Source organism: Zophobas morio, unplaced genomic scaffold, assembly GCF_036711695.1.
Source record: "Zophobas morio isolate AGI-343-1 ecotype UQ-CSIRO unplaced genomic scaffold, CSIRO_AGI_Zmor_V1 ptg000002l, whole genome shotgun sequence".
NCBI classification, from domain to species: domain Eukaryota; kingdom Metazoa; phylum Arthropoda; class Insecta; order Coleoptera; family Tenebrionidae; genus Zophobas; species Zophobas morio.
Window position 1 is genome coordinate 7,858,551 of NW_026972107.1, and position 26,335 is coordinate 7,884,885.

General features: G+C 44.2%; 1 protein-coding gene across 1 annotated transcript in view; it reads right to left on the minus strand.

The window, feature by feature from the left end:
- Window positions 1-775: 775 nt before the first annotated feature.
- The window catches only part of LOC135126616 (cadherin-related tumor suppressor), a 183,178-nt gene continuing 157,618 nt past the window's right edge, over window positions 776-26,335 (minus strand). The window contains exons 4-8 of the mRNA XM_064052658.1: window positions 16,735-16,936; window positions 15,803-15,990; window positions 13,280-14,216; window positions 3,587-8,933; window positions 776-3,538 (exon numbers count right to left, since the gene is read on the minus strand). Coding sequence (XP_063908728.1) covers window positions 967-3,538; window positions 3,587-8,933; window positions 13,280-14,216; window positions 15,803-15,990; window positions 16,735-16,936 — 9,246 coding nt within the window. The 3' untranslated portion in view covers window positions 776-966. The remainder of the gene's footprint in view (window positions 3,539-3,586; window positions 8,934-13,279; window positions 14,217-15,802; window positions 15,991-16,734; window positions 16,937-26,335) is intronic.

Consider the following 26,335-nt stretch of genomic DNA (forward strand, 5'->3'; position numbering starts at 1 on the left):
GTTTTTAGTTTCTTGTTGGAAAAAGAAGATTTGGTGTATTAAAAAAAATGTATGAAATATAAACCCCGCCCACCCACCCTGTCTCAATTGTGATGGAACAAGTTAACAACTGTTAATTTCGTACGTTGCTAAATCGATCATTTTAGAAAAATTTAACCAAAATACGCAGAGCCCACTGTTAAACTTTCTGAGTAAAATTTCATTTTTATTTCATTACAATTTTTTGTCGTGATGATATGTAACGCGATTAACAAGTGTGTAAGAGAGAGGTGCAAGAAGGTGTGTAACCGACCAATAATCAATGAAAAACTTCACCAACAAACCAGCACAGAACATCATAAACCAACAATTTCTTCTCTACTGTCAAATTGGCCAAATGTCAATGAAGGATAACTAGCGCCCTCATCAAAATGTGTCAAAATTTTGCACAACTATCAACTCAGGCGAAGGTTTTTTGTCACCAGAAAAATTCATTCATTGGATGTAATCGTTTTCACTTATACAAGCGCTGTTATCCCATAAAATATGGTTGCGGTTTTCTTTTTTTTTTTCGTAAATTTTGACGATATTACGAATGCTACATTTGTTAACACTGTTTCCCTATTTGTCGATTTGTTTTGTCGCGTTACCTCTAAATAGATTGATATTTAACACTGTTTTATATCTTTTTATAATATTAATAAAAATGTAAAAGGTTTATTCTGATTTTTTTAGTGAAGTAATAAAAAACTCACGAGCAATTTTTACAGTTAGTTTTATTAATTAAATATTCGTTTCTACACTGTTGGACTTTTTAGTAAAAAACTATGTACACAAGTCTTAAGGATAGGAGGACGCATCATTTAATGCTAAATTAATTTACATAAAAAATTACAAAAATATGGCAAGAAATTACAAAATCCTTGATACAAGGTTTACTGCTTCGTTAAAATTGATTTAATAAGTCTTTGAATACGGCACTATAAACTATACATATTCCTCGGAAGGCTTGGGCGCATTCGTCAGCCTTAACGAGGATGGCACCCTTCCATTCACAGAGTCAGGTAACTCGGCAATGTCTTTGAACACACCCGCTAAGCTCTGGAAGTTGGGGTTCCAGTTGAGATAGAAGTCCCAACCCAACCCTGTCGTGGACGGCGACCCCGTCGACGGCCTGTACAGCGGTCCCTCCAGCTCGTCGTCGGACGCCACCAGCGTGCTCATCGAGCCCCTGTACGAAGAATCGAACCCGTCGTACGACGGCAGAGGTATATTGTTCTTACTACCCGAACTGGAATCGTTCCTCCTCGAATCCGGCTCGTTGGACTTATACTTGTCCCCCGCCAGACTGGCGTTGTCGTACTCTATCTCCGAGCACGTGAAACTGTCGTTCCCGCTTTCGTCCGTCGTGGTGGAGCTGTGGTGCGTCGCCGGCACCGGCGAGTGGTGGAGGTGATTGAGGTGGTTGTTGCCGCCCCCTCGAGGCGCCTCGCTCGAACTAGAAACGGCGTCTAGAGTCGACACTAGACTGGAAGTCCGAGGTCTCGAGTTAAGTCTTTCGATCTCTTCGGCAGTCAAGCCCATTCCGCTCGAGGGGTTCGAGACGGGAGGAGGAGCCGCCGCTTTCCGACTACTGGAACTTTGCCCGCTGAGCTGCGACATCACGGGACTGTTGAGACTCCTCTCGCTGTTGCTGTGGAGGACGTCTTTCCCGACGCCCCCCGAGCTGGACGTCGTTGCCAACAGGGCGCTCTGGAGGGGCTTCCCGCTGATGTCGTGCAGAGTCAAGATGCGCGGTTGCTGGGCGCTCATCTCGCTGCTGGGGCTCAGACGAGCCAAGGGAGTGCTTTGGTGGGGCCTCGAACTGGGACTAGTGACGGGGGGAGCTCGAGGAGGGTACCCCGTGGGGTGGTGAGGTGAGTGGCGGTGTTGGGCTTGCGCTTGCGCACCTGTGTGCTTGTGGTGGTAACCCGCCACCGGAGGAGGCGTCGCTTTATATTTCCGAACCCCTCCTGCCTCCCTGTATCCTTTGTAGTGGTACACCACGTCGATGTCTGAGGGCGCAATGGAACTTGCATTCTCCAAGTCGTAGTGTTCGGGGATTTCGGAGTTTAGGTCGTTGGGTCCGTGGTCGTGGCTGTGGTTAGTCGTAGGTGGGAGTGGCGGGTGGTGCTCTTCCCTCATCGGGATACTCTTGCTGACCACCTCTCTTTCGATAATGTCGGGTCTCTGCGGTCTCGGCAGCTCCCCTTGACCGATGTCCCTCTCTTTGTACTTCTTCGATAACAGTTCGGGACCTACCAAGGGATGGCCGCCAATGCCTCGTATCACGTCTCCATTCTCCGAGTGGTACCCCATGGAGTTATCAGCGGTGTGCAACCCTCGACCTAGTACGTTGTCGTTGACGGTGTTCAATCCGTTGGTACTCATCATGGTTGTGCCCCCGTTCTGTTTACTGTGCATTCCGGACGGGCTTCCCGGAGCCCCTCCTTTTTCTTTGTGTTGTTTTCTCAATCTAAAAACTACGAACGAAACTAATATGGCAACAAGTAACACCACAAAGAAAACGATGACGAGGGTGATTCCGATGCTGAGGGGATCCGTAGAGGGCGCAGCTCCGACTCCGATAACCCCGTTGCATTCTCTCAGAACTTTCCCTTTGAAGACTACTTCATGGAAGATGCTTCCGGATCCATTAAACGGTTGGATTTCGTTGTTGATCGTGAAGTTGGTTACGCAACCTTCGAATGGTTGCGGAACCGAATCGCGGGCGTAATAGAAATTGCGTTGAGCACCCCCCACGGACAAGTACGTGAGGTATGGATCTAGGAAATCGTGAACTCCTGCTGTGTCTAGTTCGTCGCCTAATCGGACACCGTCGAGAAGTATCTCAAGTCCACGACTGTGCGAGTGAAGGGTTATGTTATGCCAATGCCCATCCGTCACGCTGGCATGGCTATCAGTCATATTAACACTACTCGACAATTTACTTATGTACACGATTTGACCGTTGATTAGTTCTACTGAGGTATATTGTTTATTGCTGGTGGCGTAAAAGATCACACCCTTCGTCTGTACCGTCCTGAACAACAAACTGACACTTTTCGCGGGAGAGTCATTCGACCGTTTGCGCCTCTTCCACAGGGTTGAACCCCCGTACAACGATTCCAGCAACTGCATCCTTTTGTGCTTCTTCGAGATGGCGAATTCCACGAAAGCACCGTCGCTGAGACTGACTGGTTGGAGGGCGCTGTGACAATTCGGTGCGACGAGGTTGCTGCCGCAGGTGCAACTAACCGAGCTCCACCGGTCCAGACAAGTCCCGAACCCGAGACACGGATCCGAGGAAACCGCCGCACACGAGCCTCTTCGTGCGCACGTGTTCTGAATACCCTCCGCTTGCAGAGGGTGCGTGAGATTGAGGAGTCTCCCGTTCACGGACACGCTGTGCACGCACCCCACCAGGTCGTCGGAGTGGATTTGGCCCGGACGCTCCAGAACGGGATCGGCGCTGTTCAAACCGCCAATCAGCAGAAGCTGATTGTTGAAGTTCAAAGTCCTGGAAAAGAAATGTTAGATGGGAGCGGTTGATTAATCGACAACTTACCCCGCCGGTCCAATATCATCAGCGTAACAAGAATTGTCACCGGGACGGCATTCTTCACATACATCACCGTGTTCCATACATGGAGCGACACTTAATGACACCACTCGGCCGTTCCTAGTCGCGATGATCTTGTGCCAGCTGCCATCGGCCAGGTTGTTGTTCTTGCCTCCGACGCTGATGGACGTTACAGCCGTTCTGGCACCGCCGAAGGAAAAAACGGCACGTCCGTTCACTAATTCAACAGCCACGAAGTCGCTGCGGCCACCAGTCTGCAAGCCGTAGTTGTACACGAGCAAGGAGTTCGGCTTCGTTGTCGAAAAGATGAAAGTGATGTCGTTGGTGGCGGCGTCTAGCGACGGGAACGCCATGTACGACAGTTCCTGGAAGCCGAACGTGGACTTCTCGCAATGTCTTCCGTAGCGGCCATCCGTGCAACTACACTTGTACCCGGGCTTCAAGCTGACGCAAAGTCCGCCGTGAAGGCAAGGGTTGGGCCTGCAAGAATCAGCAAGGGCTTCGCATTGGTTGCCGCGGTAGCCGGGACGACACAAACAGAAGAAGGAAGAACCGTCCGGACTTTCCCGGCAGGAACCACCGTTCTGGCAAGGATTTTCCGAGCAAGCGTCCCCGCGTTCCATTTCGCAGTACCTGCCGTCTTTGGAAGGAGGGCAAATGCAGTGGAAGTTGAAACCTTGACGGCGGCACTGACCGCCGGATTTGCAGGGGTTGGGTTGGCAAGGGTCTTGGCGTTTGTTGCAGTTCTTGCCGGTGAAACCGTCGGCACACTGGCAGTTGTATTCATGCACGATCAAGGGAGAAGTGAAGACAATGTTTTGACTGTCGGTGATTTTAGTATTGCGTTTGACGCTGATTTCTTCGGTGCAGATACCTCCGTTCTCGCAAGTGTTGTCGTTGCAGGGAGAGAAACCGATTTTCACGTCGGCGGTTTGGAAGAGGCTCACGATGCTTTCGCGTTTTTTGGATAACTTTTCGACGACGTAGTCTCTGTTGCGGTAGGTGATTCCGTTTTTGACAGCTACTGTCAATTCAAGACCTTCGTCTGTGTCGTGGAGACCGTACAGGAAGAGACTTTCACCGGAACTGAGGGATACTTTGAGGATATCGAGAAGACCTCGGTAACTTTGGGCTAGGAATTGTTGACTGGTGACGTTGCCGATTCGAATCGTGATGGAATTTTCAACCGTTTCGTTGGTGAATCTTACGAATTCCACAGTGACTGTGGATACGACGTCGGAATGTTTGCCGTCGTTGCCGGAGACAGATAGTGAATAACCTTGTCCCGGAGTTACTCTAGATGCGTGTAAATTGCACCCTGATGGTACCGATAGTACCCCAGAAATGGTAGGCCCTTGAATCACCTTACATTTATAGTCTCCAGTAATGTCGAGATCGTTGGGATGCACGTCTGCGATTTTACCAACAGGGAAAGCCCCATTGAACGCATAGACTAGTACATGAACCGATCTAGAACTCGATGGGCTATCATTTTGATCCAGAACTTCAATCGTGACACTATGCTGAGATTTCATTCTCGGGGTACCACTATCTTCCACTTCCACCAAAATATCCAACTGAGGAATTGCCTCCCTGTCTATCATTTTCGTAGTAACAACCATCCCTGAATGTTTATCAATCCTAACATAATCTTTGTGTTTGCCTCCTATCAACTTATAGGTGAAGGGTGCCCCATTTGGAGGTAGATCTGGGTCTTTGGCCGACAGTGTCATTATTCTGGTATTCGGTGGTTCATTTTCCATAACTCTTCCGATAACTTGAGGAGGATCGAATATGGGCCCGTTGTCATTAATATCAGTGACATGGATCTTGACAGTCGCTGTACCCGTTTGAGGTGGCAGCCCAGTATCAATCCCTCCAACAACCAAAGAGTACACCGGAATCGTCTCTCTATCCAGAACCCGAGCGGTTTCAATTTCGCCCGACTGAGGATCGATTTTAAAAGCTTGTTCCGTGTTACCTCCAATAATGGAGTAACTAAACTGGTTATTCTGCGGACGCACGTCTTTATCAACTGCTTTGACAATAGTGACTTTCGTTCCTATGTTGGCACCTTCAGAAATCTCCACCTCGTACAGATTTTGGAGGAACTCAGGCGGGTCATTACCGTCTTGGACTTCAACGATGACTTGGGCTTCATCCGTGTCGTTACCCCGAATACCACCAGCGTTTTTAGCCATGACTGTGAGCACAATGCGACTTTGAGTTTCCCGATCTAGGTTCCTGGACACGCTTATAACTCCAGTTTCGGAATTGATATTGAAGCCTTTATCGTTACTCGAACCCACGAAGAGGTAGTAGACTTTGCCGTCGTCCCCTGAATCTTGATCGGTCGCTTGCACGGTACCAATTTGTGTTCCCACTTCCGTGGATTCGGAAACGTCAAAGTGAAAAGCTGGTTGGATGAACCTGGGGTAGTACTCATTGACGCCGTTCACGTGGACGCGAAGCTCCGCGGTACTAAACATGGGAGAGTCGGGGTTGCTTGCCATTATATTTAGTGTGTAGAGGTTGTTTTCTTCGTAGTCGAAACTATAGCGTGCGGTTATTCTACCAGTTTTTTGATCAATAGCAAACATGTCTTTGTCGGTACCATCTGAAATCGAGTACTGGATGATCGCGTTTTTGGGAGAGTCGATATCGGTGGCTTTGACTTGGTAAACGAAGCTGTTTGGAGGAAGGTTCTCCGAGACGTAGGCTTCGTACACCGATTGATTGAACGTAGGTGAATTGTCATTGATGTCTGTCAAAGTAATCGTAAGCATAGCTGTGGTTTGATGGGCTTTGAACCCTAAATCTTCCGCTGTGATATTTAGGTGGTACTCTTGTATCGTGTCGTAGTCTAGAGGTTGCAGTATCGTAACAGCCCCTGAAATGGCATCGACGGCAAACTCTTTCCTTTCGTTGCCTTCAGATATCTTGTAGCGAATCATGCCGTTAGGCCCTTGGTCTCCATCAGAAGCGCTAACTGTTAAAATCGTGGAACCTAACGGTTCGTTCTCCGGTACGATCACTTGGTAACTCAAGGCGGTAAAAACTGGCGTGTATTTGTTTTCGCCGGTTACCACCATCGTAACAGTTACTTCGTCTTGCTGAGGCGGTACTCCCCTATCCACCGCTCTTACTCTAAGTATGTATTCTTTGCCCACTTGAGTAACGGGATCAGTCAGAGTTATCCACCCGTTGTATTTGTCGATAACGAAGTTCTTAGAACCATTTCCAGCGACAATCGCGTATTGAATCTCCGCGTTCACGCCAAAGTCTTGTTCGTCTCTCGCCGTCACCTTCAGCAGCAGTTGTCCTTCATGAGCGTCGTGTGGTACCGGAGACAGGTACTCCGACTCGTCGAATTTCGGCGCGTTGTTGTTCGCATCCACAACGTTAACAGTTACCAAACATTCCGAAGACATGGGCGGCTTTCCATTATCGGTGGCCAGAATCGTAAGCGAATACATATTTTCAGGTGAAGATTCCAATTGGGTGTATTTATACCGCAAGCTGCGCTTACTGAAGATATCTCCAGACGCCGGATCGACCGTGAAGAGGTCGGATGGCTGCTGCAGTGAATAACTTATAACGGAATTGGGCCCCTGCTTATCACGATCGGTCGCAGTGACTTGCCCAACGAAAACAACATCTCTCTGAAGTTCAGGGAAGTTAAAACTGTAGAACGAGTGTTCGAATTCTGGGGCGTTATCGTTTTGATCTTGAATTGTGATGGTGAGAGGAGTTTCGGCTTTCCATGCACCATCCACGGCGGCTACTTTTAGGAGGTACTCGTCTTGTTGTTCGCGGTCTAAATGACCGACGACGGTCACGTTACCGCTGATGGAATCAATCTTGAACTTCTCACCCGGGTTTTCTGTGAAACTATACGTAGCGTTGGCGTTTTCGCCGATGTCTTTATCGGAGCTGGTGACCTGGATGACGAAGGAGCCGATGTCTGCGTTTTCGGTGACGTTCACGCTGAAGAGGCGACTGAAACGCGGAGGGTTGTCGTTTTTGTCGAGGACTGTGACAAGAACCGTCGCAGTTCCGGTGAGCTGAGGGACCCCTTGGTCCAGAGCTTCGACGACTAGTTCGTAGTTGGGGGTTTCTTCGCGATCCAGGCGTGTATTGGTGTAGATTTCTCCACTTTCCGAGTCAATTTCGAACGCCCCTTCGAAATCATCCATCAGTTTGTAGGTGACTTGGCCGTTTTCGCCCGAATCTACATCGGTCGCTGAAACTTTGACCACCAGTTGTGGTGGAGCTTCTTCTTCTAAGATGGACGCGTTGTAGAGGAGACTGTTGAGGACCGGGGGGTTGTCGTTGGCGTCAGTCACGTTGATGGTCAGTTGCAAGACTGTTCGTAGTGGAGGCGTGTCTGAGTCTCTAGCTTCGATCCACACTTCATACTGTGGAGACGTTTCGTAATCGAGACCTTTCCCGGCCACTTGGACTTCTCCCGTGTTCTTGTCCATGGTCAAGGCTTCGCCTACGTTACCCCCGGCGATGGCGAAGCGCACGTTGCTCGCCGCTCCCTTTTTAGGCGAAGTAGCCTTGAACCTCGCCACTAGCTTCCCCGCTTCAACATTTTCCGCAAGAACGAACCTAGTCTTGGCCGGCGATGTGAAAGACGGGAAAAGATGGTCCGGTTTGAGGAACACTCTCAGTTCCGTGCTAGCCTTCTTCGGGATTTTCCCACCATCCTTCGCTTCGATTTCTAAATTGAAGACGTTCGTGGACGACCGAGAGAGATCTTGCGACGCTTTGATCACACCGGTCTCTGGATTTATGGTGAAGTTTTTAGCGTGTTCTCCTGCTAGAGAGTAAGTGATTTTGCTGTTGAGACCGACGTCTTCGTCTGTGGCTTTGGCTCCGAAGACGAAGTGTCCCGCTTTGGTCTTGTCGGAGATGTAGACTTCGTATTTCGTGGAGGTGAAAGTAGGCGAGTTGTCATTTTCGTCAGACACTGTGATGGTTAGATTGACAGCTGCTGCTCTAGGGTCCGTCGCGGAGCAGTCTTGTGCCATTAACGTGAAGTAGTAGATGTCGGTTTCTTCTCTGTCTAGTATGGCCGACGTGGTGATGACGCCGCTGTCTTGATCGACTTTGAACCTGTCGACTTTGTCTCCTAAAAGGCTGTAGCGTATTTTGGCGTTGAGGCCCACGTCTTTGTCTGTGGCCGTCGGTGTGAGGACCCATGTGGAGAGTGGAGAGTTTTCGGCGACGGTTGCGTGATAGGATTGTCTTCTGAATTCGGGGCTGTGATCGTTGACGTCTTGGACTATGACCTTGACGGTTCCAGTTCCGGTCAAAGGTGGAGATCCTGGAAAGAAACGAACGGTTGAACAACTTACGATTCTGTCGGTGTTAATACTAAGAATATCGATTTGGCGTTGTGAATGTAAATAGCATGATGAGTGACAGTCGGTGTTTAAGACCGGAGTGCTGTTTAGGTCCCACGGCCTTCGCTGGCGAGCACTTGAATGATAATTATATGAAGAGACCGCGAGACGGGGATTTGTTGTTTTTCGCTGTTGGATAAATAATGGGTGTAAAATAACAATTTTATTAGGCACGTTGTTTGACAGTTTAACTAATGATTCCGACTTCCGCTTCGGATGGATCGTTTAGCATGTCTACTGCGACATACGTAAAAACCTCGCACCCATGAATATTGATGGTGCTGCATTACCCGCCGACAATTAATTACAATAATTTGTTGGAAGTAATTGCGAATACAAGACGACAAACCGAGAGTGTGCGCGAAAATCCCGCGACATGACTAATGGCCCGTATTGGAGAATTTATGCATGCGTTTTGGTTTTGTTCGGTCAACGACAAGGCATCAACGTCAAATATAAATGCAGTTTAATTCCCGGTTTGAATTAAGACGGATGGTGGCCGCTGGGGCGGAGTCTCGAGATGATCGCTCGAACCTGTCCTCTGACGCCATGTTCCCCGCTGGATGAGCGATCGAACAAACATCTAAGGGACGAACGCACTACTCCACAAACATTTCAATTTCTTTATTGCCGGCAACAGCTGGATGTTGACCTGCGAACGGCGCGACGACATTTCCACGCAATCAACATACCTCCGACTCGCGAAGGTTTGTGCGTTTCCGCTGGATTTCGGGGCCCCGAAATGCGTGAGAAATGCCAGGCACGGCACAGGTGCGTGTGTGATCTGTCGATGTCAAAATAAACGGCCGTAATGAAATAGCTGATGCTCGCCAGCCCGGAAGGGTAAGGCGGACAATTTTCAACACGTAAGGCCAATTAGAGTCCCGGCGTATGTTTGCGTATGGAAAACGTGGACACTCTCGTACTGGTGGTCCCCAACACTCCGCTCCGAAATCCACCTCATTCGAGACCGTTTCGTTAATCTCAAAACTTCTGGATACAAGTCGACCCGAAAATTCTTAGAGCCCTAGGGTTTACTTTCCCAAGTACCGCTGCTATTTTTCCTAGGGAGATGTTCATTCATGGTTTGAAAAGGTAGATGCCCTGATCTTGGTCATCCCCGGGCGCTATTAGGGTCCCACCGTATACTTAGCGCCCGAAAAGGTGGACTTCGTACGGTTATCGTCCCGTAGGTTGTACCCTAGCAATGATACTATCTTTCTTAAAGAGAATTGAGATCCCGAGATATGCTCATTCACGTTTTTAAAGGGTAGGTTCCTATTATTATTAGTGGAAAAGGTGGATCCTGTACTGTTACGGTCCCGTGGGTTGTCCCTAGCACCGCTACTACTTTTATTACAGAGAATTAAAGTCATATGTTCGTTCAGGTAGATGCTCTGTCGTCGGTCGTCACCAGGCTTTCCGGAGTGTTCGATCGCTGCTTCGCTAATTCCGGATCGGCTGTCCGCGGTTTGTTTCCGCTTATCATAAGACCCCTAGCATAGCACGCATTCCGCTGCGCCTCTGAAGTAACGGTGCCTTATTGCAGGTACATGCTAAATACGGTCCCTATTTATCTATCGCACATCCCATTACACGAGCGCGAGATATGACGGAGTTAGCAATTCCGAGCCGGAGGGCGAGCAGGCTCACCGCACATAACTAGGTTTGCACTTTGAAATTCATTCGCGGGTCAGCCGGGGTCATCCGCCCCTACAGCCAAAGCAAACAAACGCGGCAACTGTTCGAGCGGTTTCGTTTAACCCCGGAAGAAGGGAAATTCGGAAAACGAGTCCCCGAGTCATCATCCCGCGAGCAGAAAAAGCCGAACGCTTTGTCTCTCCACTTCGTTACGATCTCTGTAATGTAGATGCTAATCGCAGCATCGTGAGAACTCCGCTTCGTGACAATTCATGTTAGTTTAAGTGACGGCCGCTGGGGTACGTGCACTAAGGAGACGGCGTCCACTCCGGCGTTCTCATGATACACGGTTGCAAAAACGTAATTGGGGCGACGGCAGGTAGGTTCGTGTTGTACGGCTTCAGTAAGGGATGGTTTACGTGATGGTTTTCTTTAATAAAGTATTCTGTTGTAGCGGACACCTGCATTCGAAAGTATACGATTCCAAGGCGGAGGAATTTTGACGATGCTGCTTTTGTCTACATGCCGATATCTATGATCTTGGAGGTAAAAAGTGACGGTGGTTGGCGGGACTGGCGGCGTTGCCGCTTCTGTCTACCACATAACTTTCAATTTTGAAGTTTGTTGCTTTAGATTATCTATACGGCTAGAGTGAATGTGGATCTTCCAAAAAAAAGGTACTTGTCGTAGCTAGTTGTTTGTTGTTGATGGAGTAGGCCACTAGGGTATGACAGGAACTTTCTTTTTAAGTGGAGCGAGGAAATGGAAAACAAAAACTGGAAAAGTAACGACAACGACTGAAAAGAGCAAAAAATAGAACACGACCGGTAATGACGTACGAGAGAAAATCTGCTCCAGTTAGAGAATCAAAAAAGCGAATGCCGGAGACGCAAAGTGAAGCGAAAGAATAAAAAATGTGTAACATAAATGGAGCTATTAAAAATGGCGGAAAAAATAATTCAAGGTTAAGTAGTCTGCACAATCTACATGTAAATCATGGGTGAGATTCCTCGTGTTTATCAGATGGAGAACTCTTTAAAGCTACCACCTTCAGAAAGTGTAACGAACCTGCCGTGTTCCACAACATTAGTAGTAATTATGCAACAATTAACTTCCAAACAATGGTCGATTGTAATTGCGCCAGGTATGCGGACGTGCATACCCTCTTCTCCGACGGAAATGCAGTGCGTGTGCGTCCAAATGGTAACTCTACATGAACATTTCGTGAAGCAAAACGTGGACTTGCTCCTCACGAATTCTGTCCATCTAGTAGTCGATTTTGATTTACCCATGAACTTTTATGGATCGTCCACGCATGAGTGCCCAGTGAATCTGTAATTCAGTGGGGGACCAAAATGAATATTCATGAAAAGTCGATGTTAAGTGTTCGAGAAACCGACAATTGCAATTCCGTTTGACGTCCGAAAGTGTCCCAGGGTGCAAATCGGACCATAAATCATTTTCGGGTGGCTCCGCGTTACGTGGTACCACCGGTGGACCTTCTGATGGAATTTCGACTAGACCGTCCGCTCTTTTTTCCCCAGCTGTCCTTGTCTGTGTTTCATCGTCAGTGACAGAAGGTTTGCGATAAATAATCCTGATACGAATCGGACTCGGCGGTATAGAAAAGACATGAAGAAAAAAAACTTATAAGAGTACTTGACCCGAGTTCAAATCTATAATAACTTGAGGCAAGTATAACAATACGCGCGGTGCACGATCTGTCTTGTCTCCATTTAATGTAATGTTCTTGGTTTATAGATATTGCCGATTGAAGCCCTCGATTTAGTCCGATATCGCGACGGCCATGGGTCTCGCTTCCTGGTACTAACGCAGCCCCCCGTCGACCGTAATAGTGACAAATTGCGATATTTTATCGACAGATCTGGCCGCATAACCTTACTGTTTTCCCAGCTCGTATTCATTATTTACCCATTAGATTTAAGCCGCTGCCGCAAATCATTTTGATTTATGGGTATACGCAAGTACCCGTCCAGTCTGGCGACATATCGCCGAAATTTTCCACTCGCGGTTGACGATCTCCGGGAAAAATCGGCCGGTCGAGCTCGTTTGATAAATATTTTCATTAAATCAAACGCAGCGGTGTTGACAAGAAAATGACTTTTCATGAGACAAATGCCGACAACATTCAGCCTGCTTATTACTTACCATTCTAGCGGAATATATGCGTACTTATAATAATAAATTGCTCGCTGGAATAAAATCAAGCGGACAAAAAAAGATAGTGTTGCCGAGCTACTGCATTTCTCAAATACTCATTTCTACTATTGGCGATATATTTTATGACCTGTGCCACTTGCTTTGATCAGTGGCGGAACATGAAACGCAGGAGCAAAGGTCAATCGAGAGGTGTGACAATAGCCAGCTTTGTGGTTTTTACAACATCGCGATGACCACTCGGAGGCACGCACACTCACCGACCGTCACGCCAGGACCAACATTCTGCAGCCGAAAATTGCCCGATGCATGCACTGTTAAGACACTCATCTAGGAATTTCTAGGCTTCTCTCCCATTACGGAAATACTCATCCGATCCCTAAGAGTCGGACAATTTTTCTGCTGCAAAACATCGGTCCCATAGTCTTAGAAAACGTCCAACCCTTACCGGTGTCCATAGCCCCCAGCGACAGCGTGTACTCCGCCTGCACCTCCCTGTCCAGCGCCCTCAGCAGCGAGATCTCCCCCGTGGAGGCGTTGATCCTGAACGTGTCCGGCTTGCCCTCCTTGATGAAGTACCTCACCAGCGAGTTGAGCGGCGGCGTGTCGGCATCGTACGCCTGCACCGTAATAACGTACCCTCCGTTGGGCGGGATCGTGTTCTCCATGACGTACGCTAAATACGGCGAGTCCAAGAACGTGGGCGGATTATCGTTGATATCCGAAACGGAGATGACGATTTCCGCGGTGTCGGACCTCACCACGTCCCCGTTGATGTCCTCAGCGCAGTCTTCCGCACGTACCGTCAGCACATACCGCGATTTCCTTTCATAATTCAAGTTTTTAGCCACACGAACAACACCTGTGTCTTCTGCGATGCTGAAGTCACGGTTGGTGTCCCCGGAACTGATCGAGTAGCGCACGCGACCGTTGAGGCCGTCGTCCACGTCGGTGGCGGACACCTGCAGCACGCTGGCGCCGATCGAGGCGTTCTCGGCGATGGACGCGCTATACTGCTTGGGGTCGAACACGGGGCTGTTGTCGTTCTCGTCGAGGATGCGCACGAAGATCTGGGTCTGGGTAGCGCGAGGAGGGTCTCCGCGGTCGCGGGCGGTGATGGTGAGGGTGTAGTTGCTCTTGGTCTCGCGGTCGATGCGGCCGGAGACGCGCAGCAGTCCGTCGACCGGACCCAGGGAGAAGATGCCAGAGGTGAGGGGGTCGTTGGAGAGGGAGTATTCGATGTAGCCGTTACGACCTTCGTCTTTGTCCACGGCTTTGACGGCCATCACCACGGTGTTGACGGGGATGTTCTCGGCCACGGAGGTCTCGTTAGGGGTGATGAACTCAGGGGACATGTCGTTGACGTCTTTGAGGATGATGGTCACCTGAAAGGGCGAACATTTGCTATTAGTAGGGTTTTAGTGATTGATACAGTGTCGACAATACATACAACCCCTCGATTAAGACAAATACTACTGAGGTAACAAAGAAAAGGTGAAAGATGAAATGAAAAGTATAAAAGATTTAAGTTCCCTGGGGCAAAAGGAAATGCTGAAGAAGACTACTCGAACGAAATACCCAGGAAGGGATCTTTGGGCTTAGACTAAATATGTCAGAAGGAAGTTGCAAGGGAATGGAAAGCAAAAGAATGAAATGTGGAAGATAATATAAAGAAGAAAATGGGAAAACATGTAAACAGTTTGGTATGGATAGGTGCGGCAGCGGCAGAAAGCAGATGGTCTACAAGAATATTAGCATAGATTCCACTGAAGAGAATTAAAGGAGGGAGACCATGAAGGAGGTCGAGACGGTACTTCGGAAGCATGAACTTGAGAAATCCGTAAAAATAGAATCGTGAAGATAGAAGAAGATGGCGACTAGGTGTGGTGAGACGGAACAACTTAAAATTCGGCAGGTAAGGTGCCACAGGAGGAAGAGACCCAAGTGTGCATTTATTTTTCTTGAATGTGGTGTTGTTCTTCAAGTGAGCGATTTTATGGCGACTTTTTGCGAAATATGTGCGTGGTGGTGTTGAATATTAAGAGTTTTACGGCTGAATAAGCAAAAATCAACATGCAAAGTCGTAAGAAGGAATGACTCCGTTGTAAATTAAATGTCAATGGACTGTGTCTAATGTACACACCTAACGCAAGAAAATCTGAAATTCTCGGTTCGGAGTCCTTGAACCCTAAAAAGCGTCTTCGATTTTATTGCTTAATTAGTTTGATTGTTTCCAAAAAGCAGGAATGTCTTGATAAGAGTTTAATTGCCGGCGATGGTTTAATCCGAGCGTAAAATATCGGCAACTTTTCAGAGAAAAAAGCTCCGGTTTAGTGTTGCGTGTTGTCCATAAAAATTGCTTGACAATACGAAAAATTTTACGAGTATTAATTTACGAGACAAAATCCGGAATTTTTATGCATCGTAAAAGTTAAATTTCATAACTTACAAAAACGAAGCAAAAAATTGTTAATAAACATGTCAAGCCTTAAATAAAATTTGGTAGAGCTACCGAATAAATGCGCTCGTCAAACACGTCTTTATGAAGAACAGATTTTATAGAGCCGAATTTATAGATTGGGTTGGTATAAAATTGCATAATTTATTTAAAGCTGACTTTATTAGATTCCTAATTAGAATTGGGCTTTGTAGTTTTGGTTCTTCCCACACGTCGCGCTGGAATTTTATACGTCCATAACCACAACAATTTCAAACACTCGAAATTTCCTCGAACGTGCCGTCATCAAACAACATACGGACAGTTACCAAAAGTACATGCATCTGAAAACTCGTCTGCTGTTCACAATTAAGTCTTTGGTAAACAGCAGAGGTGCCAGGTCATTAAGTTGGTTGATTTACCCATGATGGAGTGTTTACTGTGTCAACAACAACCTCGACGTGTTAACACCCTTGTACGCTCCAATCCTCGACATGTCTATTTTTCGAACAAAAGTCATTTCTAGCGATTTACCTGAACCGTAGACGACAGACGTTGATCCACGGGCAAGGCCTGATCGGTCGCCGTCACCACCAAGTTGTACAGCCCCTGCCGCTCCCTGTCCAAACTCCTCTTAGTGACGATGGTACCGTTGGGTACCACTTCGAAGTCTCCTCGTTCATCTCCCGCCGTAATGCTGTACACGATCTTGCCGTTCTCTCCTGCAAGCAAACACTCTGTTAATGGTACAGATTATGATGGTTTATGGGCATTATTGGAGAGTCCATCGCTTCTGAAATCCGCCGTGTATATTAATGCTCTTTAATGAATATTCCGGGTGTCCAGAACGACTCATTACGTTATCTCGACGGCTCGAATAAAGCAAATGTAATTGGGATATGCTTTAATGGTCTTAATCTGGCGACATTTATTCGCCGATAGGCGCTCATTGACCGCGCCCTCGACAGGACAAATAGAGTAATTAGTACCAACTGATGGACACACCAAGGCGCAGATCCGACATGGTACCATTTAGGGTCGTGTGCCTAAGTAACTCATCACGCCCAGAAAAACAATTTTGAAATTTTGGTACTACCACCAGATCAAACTAAGTTCAAAGTTAGTTGAAATGAATGGGTTAACTGATTTGCCCCAGTTCGGCCGACCGGGTCCCAAGAGTCGCAAATGTGCCAACCGGACGCCATCCTCACTTCTTTATCGTCACTTTCGGGGGGCGCCAAGGGCACTCTCGCTCGAAATTTACATATCTTAATCGAATCGGCTCGCGATTTTTGCCCGCCTTTTACGTCTGTGCGACCTCGAGGTCGCGACCATTGTCTGTAATGTCGTGTTATTAGACACAGTGTTGGTTTACGCGGCCGATACGACCCTGTAATCTGCGAGCCGACCACACGACACTCCCTTCGTCACGTTATTATTTCCCATTGCGGAGAAAAAATACCCACCGGAGTCCAGGTCTGTAGCGCTGACGGTGACCACAGGGGTGGCCACGCTCACATTCTCGAAGATCTCGTTGGTGTAGGACATGGGGTCGAAGAGGGGCGTGTTGTCGTTGAGGTCCAGGACGTTGCAGTAGACGGTGAGGGTGCTGGAGAGAGCCGGGTGGCCGGCGTCCTGGGCCTGGACGACCAGGATGTAGTGTTGGACCTGCAAGAGAACCATAATGTAAAGGTTGTGGAAACGCCAAGGTTGAGGTACTAAAGTTAATTTGGTCCTAGATTTATTTAATAGTGAAGTACCGTGTGAGAAGAATTTCGGTTTTTACGCAAAGCTTTCCTGGTCACACCTTCGTAAATAACAGCACTCTCTGTTCGATAGCCTTCCAACTTTTATGGCTAGAAAGGCATTTAATAAACTCCACGTTTATGGATTCTTTTCCCGAAAAATGTAGTTTTTATGACAGTTGTAGGACCCAACGCTGAGCCGCTGCACCGCCGTCTTTTAAGCAAATAAAAATGATTTCTCGTGGCATTTAGTGATTTTATTGGCTCATTATGGATGGAGCAACGACGGAAGCTGATCTCGATAAGAATTTTACGAGCCGGTAATTTCAAATTACGTTAATTAGTGCGTTCGTTAAACTTTCGGGGAGATTTATTCGACGGGGACTTGGTGGCACGCGGTTTTCCATTTTTCCCATTTTTGTTACGTTGACAACCGACCGACAACATATTTCACACTTGTTTTGTTGCGTTGCTGCACTGCTCGCTCAGACGCATTTCTCTTTTAATTGGAAATTTATTAAATTAGTGATGGCAGAACAGCTGATTTAATTAATAGGCAGGATGAGAAATTTATAAATTTATTGCTTGTGTGTATCTAGTGCGAGCAGCCGGTTATTACATACAATGTAATGATTATGCATGAGGGGGCTCTTTGGACACCACCGGCAAATCCGGACCGCCAAGATCCTTTTCCGGCTTTCGGGTAATTTTACGCTTACGGTGCCCACAGCGACCTCATTCGGGTGTTTTATTGAAAAAAATCACAAGATGGTTGAAGAAAACAAAGTAGATTCAACACAGCTGCCTCGCGGGACACCAGATGTAGCAATAAAAGTTTTAGTGAGAGAAATTGGGTTGAATCACAGGATGTGGATATTCGTACTTCGACTAAGTGTGAAGATTCCGTGATTACTTCTAAAGCGCGCCCCAGGGCTGCTCCTCGGGACATTTTTTTTGTTTTCGGGTAATTTCTGGGTGACGGGATCGCGTTGCTTTAGTTTGGCGCTACAGAAATGGCTATGGTGTCGCGAGCTGCGTTCGCATTCGAGGGCGCCCCAGGGCGCGGCTTCGGGGCCTCTGTTGTTTCGTTTTCCGCGCGCCGCCACTGATCCGGAGCAACCCGTTCCCGCAAAAAGCGCGATAAATTCCTGCGAAGAGGGATAGTGTGGAAGTAATAAAGTGGACGCCTCAGAACGGAGCTGCGCTCGCATCCGTATGTGACAAAAACGGTGAAAAAGTCGTCAACGAATCAATCTATATTCTATTAATATAATAGTACACGGGCTCGGTGCGAGCGTTTGAAATTTATGATTTTGCCTTTTCGAGCTGCGCTTATGATGACAGGACAAAATTGTCGTTTGCGTAGACGACGCATGTCGCCGACAAAAACCCGGCCGACGGAGTCGAGCACAACAGTTACCGGAACCTGCTGAAGACTTCGCAGTTTCTAGTTTTTGCCGCCGAATCGGGCGGCGAGTTCCCAGCGCGACGAAACGCGCAGAGGGCCCTGGTAATTAAAAGCTGCGACATCTTATCGAATATATCATCCACCTCCGTGGCTATATTTCATTTTGCTGCATAAACGCTAAATTAGCTCCGATAATTATTCTCTTACAATTACTCGGAGCAAGTGGTCTGGTGCCCACGCAGCGGCCTCCTTGGGCTCCGCGTTATTATAGATCACGCTAGCTCTGGGCACACGCCGAGGAAAAGGGCCTACTTTTTTCCGGCTGCGCCATCTTCGGCGTACGCGATTTTCGCCACTCATTGCTATTCGACACCAGCCCATCTTGGAAGAACCTAACGGTGTTCGGGCGAGGAAGGATTATAAATTCAGTTTTATATTGCGATAAATCTGTCTTCGCAGGTGAGTGGTCTTATAAATTCTGCCGATTATGCTAAGTACTTTAACATATTCAAAGTTTTTCTATTGTTGAATTTCAAATCGGCTCTGTTTCAAGAATTGGTGAACTCTTGAGACTGTCAGACGCAGACGCGGATGATTGGTATTCTTTGTGTTCGCGTGTGAAGTGCAGGTGATGGAAATAGATTTGTAAATAAAATCACGTTACATTGAAACTCTTAGAACCGAGTAAGTATTTATACAGGTGTTGCAAAATTATTTGGAGAGGTGACGTCACTTTGCAACAATTTGTCGGTTTTGGTGTTTCTTATTGTAGAAAATCTCCCTCATCTTGGTCCAACAGTGTCAACAATTTGAGAAAAAAAGATGCATTTAGTTTTATGGATTCTTTTCCATGAAGAATTGAGCTTAATCAGAATAACACGCGAGCAGGCAAAAACCACAGAAAACCGCCAAGTATTCTTGTCCTTGCTTGCATAGCCATAGAACTATAATTACTCATTGATGATCTGTAATCATTAGGAAGCAAAATTTTTATATACCTATACAGGGTATTATTTCTCAAGTGGACGATGGAATTATGCAGATACTTACTTCACAAATTCTGTTTTTAGAATTGGAAATAAATTATACTATAGTGGCTTTTTTTCTAGAAATTTTATAAACCTTGTTGGAGGAAGTTTCGGGTATCAGAATTCTATTAGTTTTGTTGGTTTATGTCCGCGCCGGTCCCATTCAATTTGACGTTCCAATTTGGTTGTGAAAATTAGTTGCGATGGCTAACAAAATCCCGTCCATCCACCGGCCTTCGATCTTGGCCCGCAGAAACCATAAGTCTTCCCAAGTTAAAGACCTGCCGTCCTTCCTCCATACCTCCCAGAAATTAAAATAATAAACTTCATTGTCCTTCCACATCCACGGCACGCGTAATTTATTCAGGTTTACGGCAATATTTCGCCCGATTTGACATCGCCAAGGCCTTCGAGCTCGAAAACTATAACAACATTTAATCATAGGTGGTCTCCTTTCGCAAAAACGAGCAACAATCATAAGTCAGCGATTTTTCCCGAGCCGTTTACCGGCTTTCGGTTAAAAATCAGCTCCACGACGGTGCGTTGACAATAGTTGGCCTTTTTGCTCTTGGCGGCAGGACCCTGCGCAGCGGAGACGGCAGAGGGTGCTGAAATACGGCGGTGTTGCGAGGACAATGTTGTAGAATACATGGAGCGGTTGTAAATAAAACCGGAGGTTTTTATGGAAATAAACAAAGTTATAGAGGTTTGAGCCGTTTCGTCGGTTTCATCTTTCTGTAATAAGGCTTCGGATGCGTGCTCTGACGAAAAAACTACTAATTAATACTGAAAAACACTAATCGACTCGGAAAGGTGGAGTGAGACCGGAATACAAATTAAAATGTTGCCACACAGAGAGACACGCTGGTGGTGGATCGAGTAGCGTTGGAATTTTAGAAAAATCTCAAAAATGGGAGGCATAAAATGTGTTTGTAGAAAATGTGAATGTAATTAAAATGTGACTGATTTAGGAGCGTTGTTATTCACTTTTATGACATTTAGTTTGCAAACGTTTTAAAAATAGCAAGATTTATTTGTAATTCCCTTCAAGGCAACCTGTGGTACTGTAGGAGGCAAGGCGTTTCAGCCCGACACCAAAGACGTTTTCTTCTTAACTATTTCGCAATACTTAAACACAAATTACGAAGGATTAGATAATTGTTTAAGGCATGTACTGGATATAAATCTGTGGTATTTCTTACGCGTTTGTTCGCCCATTCTAATACCATTAAGTTCCTATTCAAGGTTTTCTTCTAGCTTTTCGATCTACACATTTTTTCCAAATCGTATCAATATCTTTTCTATAAAATGGAGACCATATAGAAGAACAATATTGAAGATTTGACTGCACTAAAGAAAAATACAACGTTTTAAGAGCAGAGAGAGATAATGTACAAGCATGCTTATTGATTTATTAAAAATATAATAAAAATGCTCCTAGAACGTAAGTATCCATTTATATAGAGTATTAAGGTCTAATTGAAATTCTAAAGGATCACCAATAAATTGAATAGTCCCGAATAATAGAAGTTGGAAAATTGAAACAATGTAGGTCCACAATGTGAACCTTGCGGCACTCCAGAAAATGCGAAGTATTGAGAAGGCAATTTAAAAATAAGTAAGCTATGGTTGAGTTTATCGAATGCCTTCCAGAAATCTGTGTAAAGTGAATCAGTGGCGGCGCAGACTTTTGTACGAGGAGATTGTTCGAGCATTGTCCTAAATGACATTTATAGGCTATAAAATTTTATTAATATGCAAACATAGAGTATATAATATAGCTACAACAATGAAATAACATTTTTTAACAATTTTAACACTACTTAAATAGTAAATGAGCATCAACCTACTCAAGCAACCTACTTTATGATGGCATTTTGACAAATTGTTGACAAGGTTTAATTGTTTGTGCACTCCCAAACAGCCGTCATTCTATTTAAAAAGATCTAAATTCCTGGTTCAAAACAATTACAAGCTAACCACAATTATCGTCGAATCCTTGCGAATAATGCCTCCTATGGGTATTGCGCTGCAATCAATTTCACCGTCATTCAGCACAATGATATTATTCAATCAAATTTCTAATCTAAATAATAGCGAAACAGTTTATTACGCCTTTGTCAGAAATCGTATTCCGCCTTCCTCTCCCGCCTTTTCCATCCATAAACTTTAATTCTAACCTTTCACACTCCAATAAATTACGAAAGCACTTGTGCCCACAGCAAACGCCACACAAACAATTCTCTCTTCCACGCTTTTATTCCCCGCTACCACAAAACTCCGTCCACTTAAAAAGCAATAGCTTAAAACTCCTCAAACCGGCCTACCATTGTTATTAATTTCAATGGCGTCGAGTTCCCGGCCATTATCCTTGGATCCAGCGCAAGCAAAAAGGATCATTTCCTCTTCCTTTCCACATTCTCGATTTATTGCGAGAACAGCGCCTAATCGTGCCCGAAAGGCCCGAGCTCGAACTTATCATTAAATCGCAATAAAATCGAACCTAGATAAGGGTCGCGGACCCGCGTTTTGCAGGTGGTCGCCTTCTCGTTTTCGGGTTTGAAAAAAGCGCGCCAAAAGAAAAACTGGAATCGTTAAAGCGACAGTTCTCGGTACCAGTAAATACACATACATATTTTGCCCATAATGCGTTCGGTTAATGAAAATACGTGAGCAAAACAATCCCGGCTACAGGCTTATTTTAATGAGTTATTGTGATACCGATACAAGAACCGTGAATAATCGAACATGACTATTTCTGTATGGCGAGCACTGCAAATGCCATTGTTGCCACAATTACAGATGTTTTAACATAATGGATGGCGAGGTGGATTCCGTCACGGAAACATATTTGAATAATTGGGGAGAGGAATGCGAGGCGTTTGGGGATTCGGCCGGCCGAGTTTGACAAGCGACAGAACGCTTTGTTTGCTGCTAATCGGGACCAGAAGCAGTAGGAGTGAAAATACCAGAAACGAGAACAATAATTAGCGACTCGAAGGTTGCACTAACGTGAAAAGTGACTACTAAAAGCGAGGTTTCCCTCCGGCCAAACTGAAATGGTTTCGTTATTATCATTAATAAAATAATTTAGAAACAAAAATAAATAAATAAATCATTAATTAATGTCTAATCTGTTTCTTCCAGTTCCCGTTAAATATTCGATTTATACAACAATCTCTCTTGTCTGACTGATTTTACGTTTTTTCCTTCCTTTTACAACCTTGTATCGCCTCCAGTTAGGCGAGCGATTTAACTCTACTACGTTTTCTTGCGTTTCCTCTGAATTTTTTTACAATATAGTTCGAAAAAATTAAACAAACATTTTTTAAATACCAAACAAGATTTGTCCAGCTTAAAGCATTATTTATTCATATATGTTGAAAACTCTAAAAGCAGATTTAATTTCATCTTTTTTTAAATATTAATGTAAATCGTAAACCACAATGAAACCGCAACTTTCTATAGTATTTGTGCTTTTCAGCAGCTTAAATTCACTCACGATTGGCTCGTGACGTCACAACAACACTCGACCGATTGGGGATGTATACCAAAACTATCAGACTACCACCTAATTGACAAACGTACAGAGTTGCACGTTTTTTTTGCAACGAGAATACGATTAACTTTTATCTGAGACAACCCAAATGAAAATAAAGTAGTTATTTACACTTAATTTTCTTCGCTTCTGAAGCGCGACCAGTTTACACGCATCTTAAAGATTTAATAATGCTTGCAGAATTGTATCATTATAAATGCGATGTAACTTTAATAAGTTTCCGTATTGGGTTCACACGTCAGTCTTCACAATTTTACAATTGTAGTTCTTAGAATACAAGCAGTTACATGAACTTTCCGTCCTCAGTAGAGATATTAATGCCAGATGGAAAGAAAATTTCATTTTTGTTTGTTTGCACTGTAGAAGTCGTAGAAAACAAGACTGCAGATTTCCATTTTTCCGTAATTTCCGAAGATTTTTTAATGTATAGTCTCCCAAGTTATTTTATTATTCATCCTGTCCCAAAAACAATGACGTCAAGAGATTCTTTAGTGTTGTAAATCGCCGGAAATAAGCAAAGTGGCTATTCTTGCGATGATGACGTTTTGAATAAGTCAGCCCAGATCAAGTTAGGTTAAGTCATGTTAAGTCAGATTGTGTCAAGTCAGGTCATATAAAATCCAGCTCATGTATCAAGTCAGGTCGTGTTAAGTCAGGTAGTATTAAGTCATATCATATCAAGTCCATGTCATGTTAAGCCGGGGTCATGCTAAATCAGGTCATATCAAGTCAGGTCAAGCCAGGCACAGACGACGCTTTTATAAGAATAGAGTATTTAATTTAATTTGTCAATTTCATTTTAATGTCGTTTTTTCATTAGAAGCCCTGGAAATGCAGAACTGTTTCGAAACTGACAGATAAAGAATATACAAGGTGAGTTACTAATCGCGCGCTCCTCGATATCTCATTAATTATCATAAATACAGGGTGTTATTGAAAGGTACGTACAACAAAATGGACAGTTCTTCGCGAAGTCTAAGAAGTCGGAAAAACTTATTTTGTCTTATCAAAATTTTAAGGGGAAAATTAACCCTTATCCAATCTTTTTAGACGCTACTGAAGGATAAATAGGTAAAATTAATGTATTTTAGTAAATCCTAGCAACTGTAACAATAAAACTTTTGTCAAGACTAAATGTTGCTATAGAAACGAAAGATGATCTTTTTATCAGAGGCGTACAACGAATTTGGACATAAATTTTAATAATTTTTATCTCTTAAAGGAGAACACTTTTACCTGAACTTTTTTTAACTTTTAGCACCCATACTTCGAGACCAATTGCCGATTTTATTTTGTACGTACCTTTCAATAACAGGCTGTATAAAAGGTCTAAAAGCCGATTTACGAAAGCTCAAGGAAATATTTGATTGTTATTAAACCGTTGCATTAAAGTACCACGTGACCGACTCTACGCCAATCAGATGTCGCTGAACACCTCTATAAACTGGTCCTTGGACTAACGTGGCGGTACAACAACACGTTGGTAAGCGAAGAAAGATAAGCTGCTCTGTAGTCTAGTGGTCAAGGCACCTGCCCGGCCGCACAAATTAGGGTTTTTTCGCAGAAAACTTTTCCTTAAAATCCGAATTTCTTAATGTACAAATAGTTAGGCAACCAGATATACACGTATCAATTAAACAAATGAAGTGCTTTCATGCGCCAATTCACCAAATATGTAAAATTATTAGCTAATAGTATAGTCTAGTGCTATAACTTTGTTAATAATTGTAAAAATCCATAACTTGAATAAACGTCTGTTGAATTTTTGCCAGGCAAGCGGGAGACGTGTGGTTCGATTTCCACCGGGGCAGCACATTTGTCTTTGCTTACCTTCAAAAGTTACATTGTAAAATATTGTTAGACAATGACGATTTTTTTTTTAAATCTGGATGCCAAGATGACGTTACAATTTTTGGGGAAGGCCTTAAACGAACAAATTTTGATTAACGATTTATCATGTTTTCTATAACCTTAAAACGTTTGCAATATTTCAGTATATTCGCTTTTGCAATTTTCAAGTTAAATTGTAAAATATAATTTTGAATTTTTTCTCAAAAATCTCGATGTCTAGAGCAAAAACTCAACACGGATTTTAAATTACACATACATGAAGTATGTAGTTCTAGAAAATTTAAGAAACACTTGTTCTACCAAATTAGGAGTATAAAATAACGTCATCATTTTTTAGGAGGCCATAAACGAAAAAAATTTGATTTACGATTTACCATGTTTACGATAATCTTAAACTCGTGTTTTTAAAGCATTCGGTTTTATAATTTCAAACTTAAGTTGTAAAATGTTACACAGTTTTGATTTTTTCCCCAAAAATCTGGATGTCTAGGGTGACAACTCGACACGGATTCATGAATCACACATACTAGGAGTATGCAATCCTATAAAATTAAATATATAACATCAAAAAAGGGACAAATTAGTAGTAAGTAAAATGGTTCGATTCACCCCACATTTTGTTTTTTAATTTATTATAAGGCCAATTTTGACGTTGAACTGATTTTTTTTATTTTTTTATAAACATTTCAAAGTCGGTGATTTCTATATGGATCCGTCCGAATCAACTTTAAAAAAGAATAGCCTTAAAAATGGGGTCAAATGTTAAAAAAAATTCATTAACAAAACTTCACGACAAAAATTGACTTTTTTTATATTATAAAGAGTCAATAAAAATCTTCAACGTCAAAATCGGTCTGTTTGGTTAAAAACAAGATAAAGTACCTTCAAATAGATGAAAAAACTGGTAAAAAAGTTTAAATAGATAAAAAATTACTTTCTACTAGTTTCAGTTTAGAAATTTGATCTAAAACGTCCGGTAATCCAATCCTTAAACCCGAGTCATTCAGATGAGAACTGGATTTGAAATAATAAATAGTGCTTTTGGAATCACCAAAAATTATATTTGGTAAATTTGATTAACGATTTACCATGCTTGCGATAGCCTAAATCGTTTCCGAAATTTCAGAGCAGTTCAAATTAAATTGGAAGATGTTGTAATTTTGATTTTTTTTCTCCAAAAATTTGGATGTCTCGGATAAAAATTCAACAGGGGTTCATAAACCACATGTGCAGGAGTATCTTATTTTATAAAATTTAAATATTTACTAATGTAAATTTGGAGATGACATCAACAAATTGTAGATAGGGATGAATAGCCAAATTCTGGTTCAGTAGTTTCGGAGATTATCTGTCTAATAAAAATCCGGACAGATGGCAGACAGACAGACAGACAGACGGAAACGGGCGACCTATATAATAAAGACTTCTAACGAAAGGACCAAATTAAAATTAAATTAAAAATTTAAATTAAATACC